Here is a 6,499-nt window from a genome sequence, read left to right on the forward strand (position 1 = left end):
CGACGTCAGCGAAGGCGAAGCGTGGATGCCCAGGCTTACGTCAACACCTATTTCATGCGCAACGGAACACCGGCAATCTATTACCACGTTGAATTGTAGCGAAACAAATGACGTATCGTTTACGGAACATTACGTCAATGAAGCTAAAGTAATGTCGTTTATTACAAATTTCCGAATAGTTACCGGTAGGTAGAATCATGCTTTCCGGCGACTTCAGATTCCGGATTCCTTGTTTAACGTAGCGGTGAACTCCGAAAGGAGTGTCCCGACGCCGTGAACCAAAGAACTAACATACACTGAACTGTAACATCTATTATCTGCCCTTTTAACAAAACCTTTGATAAGTATGAAAATGTCTCGCATGTCATTGTAGCTTTAAAGTCAGCATACAATTATTGATACATATTTAAATGATCAATTCTACTGCAGGCTTGTCATACACGTGTATAATATTGAAACGGTATATTTCTTGTACACGATTTGTATGTAATACATATGTTTATGTTTTATTAATGTCTTCGTTTTGTTTGTTTTGTTTTATTTATTTTATATCTTAATTTATAATATAAACCTGTTGAGAAAAATCACACAATGTATGCTTTATCAATCGTAGAGAGTGCAATCGACAGACTAAACATTCCGTATTTTACTAATCGCTACTTTTTATAAATCCGTTTGCCATACAAGCTAGACTATTTTAATGAATTCATCACAGAGGTATTGGAACAAACAATACCAGATCGATGGTAGGAGCTTTATAGAGAATTACATGTACCTGCGCTATCGTTTAATATATATCAGCTAAGGTTTATAATAAAAAAGCTAGTTTTTCTGTTCTATAATACCTTTAGGCCCCATTTTTTAAACAAATGAATAATATAATTTCTAAGACGTAAATGCATATATTTAATGACGTTACACGTGTTCATCATGGCGTAACGAGTATTTGCACTGGATTTCTATCCATATCATTTTTCATTGTTTTGCATACAAGTTTTACATTAGTGCGTAGTCACATCAGTCTCACGTACGTTGTGCCAACATTGACTTCACTTAAAACACACGCACTTAATTTTAATAACATACATCGGAAAGATATTAACCGCATAATTTCTCAACTCAAACTTTCACTAAATAAGACAATGCCGCCTTCCAAAGGCTGATAGCTTTATTTTGGCAAATATCATTTCTTAAACAGAAAAAAGAAGAGAACAACAGACACGAGAAATACTTCAGAGAAATGCACTAACATCGCAGTAAAAATTGTCTATTGTTTTTACCGGTAAGCCATTTTAAGATGCCATATGGGGTCGATCATTAGGTGATTCCGTAAGCGTGAACGAACCGATAAACCACAACCGATCTCTTCCGATAAAGGAACTACTAAGCTTCTTTACATTTCCCGACAACCGTCATGATACGTTGTCCGAATAACAGGAATGATGACAATGTCCTGGTCACGTGCTCACCAACATTGTACCCGCGCCCTTCTCTGCAAATGTGTAGACCCCGTGCGTAATGAAACCACGTACACGCATGGGTGTCCAATCGGTAAGCGGTTATTTTTTATTATGATCCAGATTTGTTTGCAGTACGCAAGGTGAAAACTAGTAATTTGAAATGAGTGCAGCTCACGGCAGCTTCTTTACGTTCGAGTGTAAGCATTTTTCACGCGCACACATGAAGACGGTTAACCAATGACATTGCGGGAAGCCATAGGTCTTTGGGGAAGCAATTAATTGAAGACTAAGTAGGTTTCCCCATAGACCTTTTAAACATTTGTTCTCGATGATCACTGAAGATAGAAGTGAACATTTGTGTCAACATTTTCGTTTTTATTCCGCGGTTTTATATTTGTACATGTCACTTCCCACTTAAAAAGTACCATATTAGACTAATAATCGTTTCTATTGAAACTAATACTAATATATCGTTTGGTCGAAGGAAAATCCTGCAATGATGGAGAGTGCGTGATTCGATGTGACAAGCTGTACACGTGCTAAGGTAAGTGGTTCCTGGACGCTTTCTGCGCTGACAAGACTGTTCCCTTTTCAGTAACAAAGCTCCAAGCCGAGGTCGCGTTAATAAACCAGTGATATAATGCACGGACGGCATACAGCCTGGCTGCCATCCAAACCCATCCGTTATTGAATGGAAGCTGGATTGAGGGCCAGACAATAGTACTCATATTGTTTATGTATCGTTTCGGTTTTCTTTTTGTCTGTTTGTGTCAGAAAGCTTCGTGCTACAAAAAATCATCTGCAACTGAGAAACAAGAGCATTATTTTCTTCAGCGGTTCTGATTTGTCTGTTGAGAACTGTCTTACGTTCTGTTGGATCATTTGATGCCTATTGTGTTTCCTTTATTGTGGTTAAACAAATTATTTGATGATTTTATATGTTATAAATTATAATACACATTAATATTCATGGTAAGTTGTGGTATATCATGTGGTAAAAATCGGCCTTTTTCTGGGCGTGATCTTGATTCATATCCTGTTCAATGTTAACTGAGTGGTGATATATACATGTATTTTGCATCGATTTGATAATGCACCAGTAACACATTCCCTGCCAAGAATCCCTTTATCTGCGTTGAGGCTTTGTCACCCAAAACTATAATAAATAAAAAACGGGAAACAACGGCACGCTGTCGTGATTATTTTGGGAATCGTTAATGGTCGGACAACGATCGGCGTGATTGTCTTTGCACTCATGAAAGTTGCACGTCGCACGTGAAATTCGGGAGAATCAGGGTGATTCGGATCACTGTGGACCAGTGTTCAAACGGTGTTGATATTGCATAAAAAGCATATAGTGGACCTATCCTACTAAACTTTTATTTTCATATAAATAATGTCTGTTGTTCTGATTTGACAACGCTCCAAGCCGAGGATGAGTTGGGGACTAGAGATCTAATGCAAGAACGGTCTACAGTCTGGCTCCCGTTCTTGTCTGGACCGGACAATACAAGTCGAGCTCTGAGAAAACTGGTCATAATGCATGTGCGTAAAGTGTCGTCCCAGATTAGTCTGTGCAGTTCACACAGGCTAATCAGGGACGACACTTTCCGCCTTTATGACATTTTTCGTTTGAATGAAGCCTCTTCTTAGCAAAAATCCAATTTAGGCGGAAAGTGTTGTCCCTGATTAGCCTGTGCGGACTGCCATCTATAATCTCGCACTTCTTTCATCAAAGACGATATTTTTAACACGATATATCGCCTTTTGGGCTACATACACAAGGGCGATATATCGCGTTAAATATATCTTCCTTGATGAAAGAAGTGCGAGATTATAGATGGCACTATTCGGATTCCGTAGTAAATAGTTTGCATCGCATGAACACATTTCAAAACATGAAATCCCACATCGTCATCAAAGCGTTACGATCCGAAACCATAATTTGAATAAAGATTTGGAGAAAGACCGGTAGATTCAGAACGCTATCGTGACGGTTTCGGGATATGTACGGACGCTTCGTGACGCCGTCCTGAGAATCGGAAATTAGTTAGTATCATTATCGGCGTATTCGGATAAGAAATCCATACAGTTACACGTTACATTTGGAAAATCGAGGCTGAATCGGATCAATTCGGAACAATATCCACTCGGTGTCCGAATAACGTTCATACATAGCGTTATTGTGGACCGTACACTGCCAAAACAACTCGCATTTTCATATGTATTTAATTACTATTTTATCCTAACTGTCTTCTTGTTCTACCGTATCCATAATTATATATCATACCTCCTGTAAAGCGCGTGTCATGTGTTCTAGGGCGTGTTTGGAACTGAAAGACAGTCATTTGACAATGAATGCTTCTCAGACTGAATTAACATTCCCATAGTTTTAGCCATGTTCTGGGAAAACCGGGCTTAATGCAAGTACCATGTCATATAAGCACGCGCAGTTAGCACATGATAATTTTGGCAGGCACTTTCTGCCGTTATTGAATGTTTCGTTTAAAGGCAGTCTCTTCTAAACAAAAATCAATTATATTATTTTTATACAGAAAATATATTTATTTAAATACCTACTTATATAAATTGTCCATAAATAACACCAGAACTTTTAACAAAAATGTTATTTCAGTGATTGTTTATAATTTAATTCGTTTGCAATTAATATTTTATCATAAAGAGGCATACATTAAGTGGATAAATTAGTTTTTATGTCTCATCAATATCGAGTACTTTTTTTCTGCTTCATTTGTTTGGTTAATGATAAATTTGTGTCTACATAAAAACATATATCTTTACGGTATACCGGTAATTAGTTAAAGATTAAATAATATATGCACTTTTCAATTTGCATTTTGATCTATCATCTATGTATTTATATATCATATGCATAAAATAAGTAAGTAAGATTACCACAATTCAATGCCGATATAATACGATCCTTTCCATACGTGTACATGAATGCGTAATATGCTTGTAATTATGGATCTAATATCTGAAATAAATTAATGTAGAGTCTCATAGTTATGACATGTTTATACCTTATGTTTTCATGTTGCATGATATGAGTGAAATAAACAATTTTGTCTCGAATCGAGTAATAAAATGCCGGGTAAAACTGTAAAGTTCTCGGCCAGGAGTCACGTAGGTACTTCCTCACAAGCGCTACAACGCGTTACAAACACTTGAAATGTAGTTAAATTAAAGACAAGGTGTTCTCAACGAGAGTTGCGAAGTTTGGAGGACGTGTGAAAACATTCATCTGTGGTCCTGTTTGGCGGATTAGTGCGCATGCGGGAAAAATCAGTATATATGCCGTAAAAGAACGTAAATTTATCATAACGAAAACAAACTCAGTCTGTTCGTATCTTACTGATTTACCAGCTCAAATTAAATAATGAAGCTTACATATTCTACACATCCCGGTAAAACAGGAAGTCAGCGTCGTCAGCAGACAACATTCACGCCTGAACAGCTCGACGCTTTAGAAGCCGTGTATTCGGACAACAGTCACCCGGATGTACAAGTAAGGGTGCGCTTAGCCATCAAACTGGGTCTTACCGGAAACAACATTTTGATCTGGTTTAAGAACCGACGCGCGAATACCAGAAACACGGATTATAATGACGCCAATAAAGTGGCCCCAAATTCCCCCAGGGCAGACACAGTAACCGCAGACAACGATGACGTTAGAAAACGTACTCCAACTTACCGCCTCCTGAAGAAAAGAAGCCAGAATAATAATTACGTGACCATAGCAACGCCAAAGCAACTCAGATGCGTATACAACAATGTCAGCGACGGCAAAGAGTGGATAGCCGAAGCGAACATCGACGCCTGTTTCATGCGCGACGGAATTCATGGATTCAAGCTTCATGCTGAGTGCAATTGAAACCGATGACATATCATTTATAGAACATGATGCTTATGATGCCTACGTCATGTCGAATTTTACGTTTTTTTCCGAGTAGTGACCACTTTGTTAAGTATAATCATACATGCATATCGGTGGCTGCAGACTCGTGATTCCTTGGTAGTGGCAACGTAGGAATGAACGCTGAACGGATTGTCGCGACACCGCAAACCGACGAACAGAAGTTAACTGAACTGTTATTATCTACTATATCCATATCAACACACGATCCATTTTTACAAAGCAGATTATTAGTATGAGCATGTCTCGCGTATGATCAAATGATCCATGTTCGTCATAACAGTTTCAGTTATTGAAATTGTATATAATTGCCATACACTATTTACATGTTATACATCTTTTCATTTATCTGTTTATAAAAATATATTTATTTTTATTATAATATTTATATAACTGTTCAGGTGTATTTCCATTAAAATAAAACAAAAACGACAGGTCTTGCTTTCTGTGTATCATACCTGGCTGTATGCCCCATTAAAAAACACACTATAATTGCTGAGTCTTCGGAACTTGACAATGACAATGTTTTATAACGTTTTACGTGTCTATCATGACGTCATGAGCACTTGCACTGAAAATGTGTGAAATACATTGTAAGCTGTTTAAGCTACTTTTGTTCATATACGTATCTAATGTAGACTTCATTATTGAATCATATGTAAAACTGCGGTTGAATGTTAAAATCATGTATTATTATAATGCAACGCATATGAACGCATTAGATCCCCATTGGTGGAGAAAGCAAGTAGTCTTATGCCTGAGTTTGTGAATCTAGGTGATGAGGATAAGCGTATATATATTCTCTACAACAATGATATTGTTAAACTTACAGCCAAAACCTGCTACAATATTCTTCAACTTCGCTATAATATTTTGTATAAATAGCAAATGCATACCTTAGTATTTCTTTTAGTGTGCTATAATGTAAATTAATGTTCTAGGTGGGAGATGAGTATTGACTGAAATACACGTCTGCTTTCTTGATACAGCACAAAATAAAGCACATTTGGTGTCAGGTTGATATTGGCTACATGTGTGATTAAACACGTTTCTTGGCACCAACCGAAAACAACAACATAACTTTTCGTTTGGTTAACACCTT

At 37.3% G+C, this 6,499-nt stretch overlaps 1 protein-coding gene across 1 annotated transcript; it reads left to right on the forward strand.

The window, feature by feature from the left end:
• The first annotated feature begins 4,860 nt into the window (after positions 1-4,860).
• On the forward strand, positions 4,861-5,355 carry LOC127854737 (homeobox protein goosecoid-2-like). The gene has a single exon (XM_052389794.1). The coding sequence runs from the start codon at positions 4,861-4,863 to the stop codon at positions 5,353-5,355; it is 495 nt and encodes a 164-aa protein (XP_052245754.1).
• Positions 5,356-6,499: the final 1,144 nt, after the last annotated feature.

This window comes from Dreissena polymorpha, chromosome 13 (assembly GCF_020536995.1).
Source record: "Dreissena polymorpha isolate Duluth1 chromosome 13, UMN_Dpol_1.0, whole genome shotgun sequence".
Lineage (NCBI taxonomy): Eukaryota > Metazoa > Mollusca > Bivalvia > Myida > Dreissenidae > Dreissena > Dreissena polymorpha.

What these genes read in the sequence shown, in the direction of transcription:
- LOC127854737 (XM_052389794.1), top strand. Translation starts at nt 4,861, where the DNA reads ATGAAGCTTACATATTCTACACATCCCGGTAAAACAGGAAGTCAGCGT.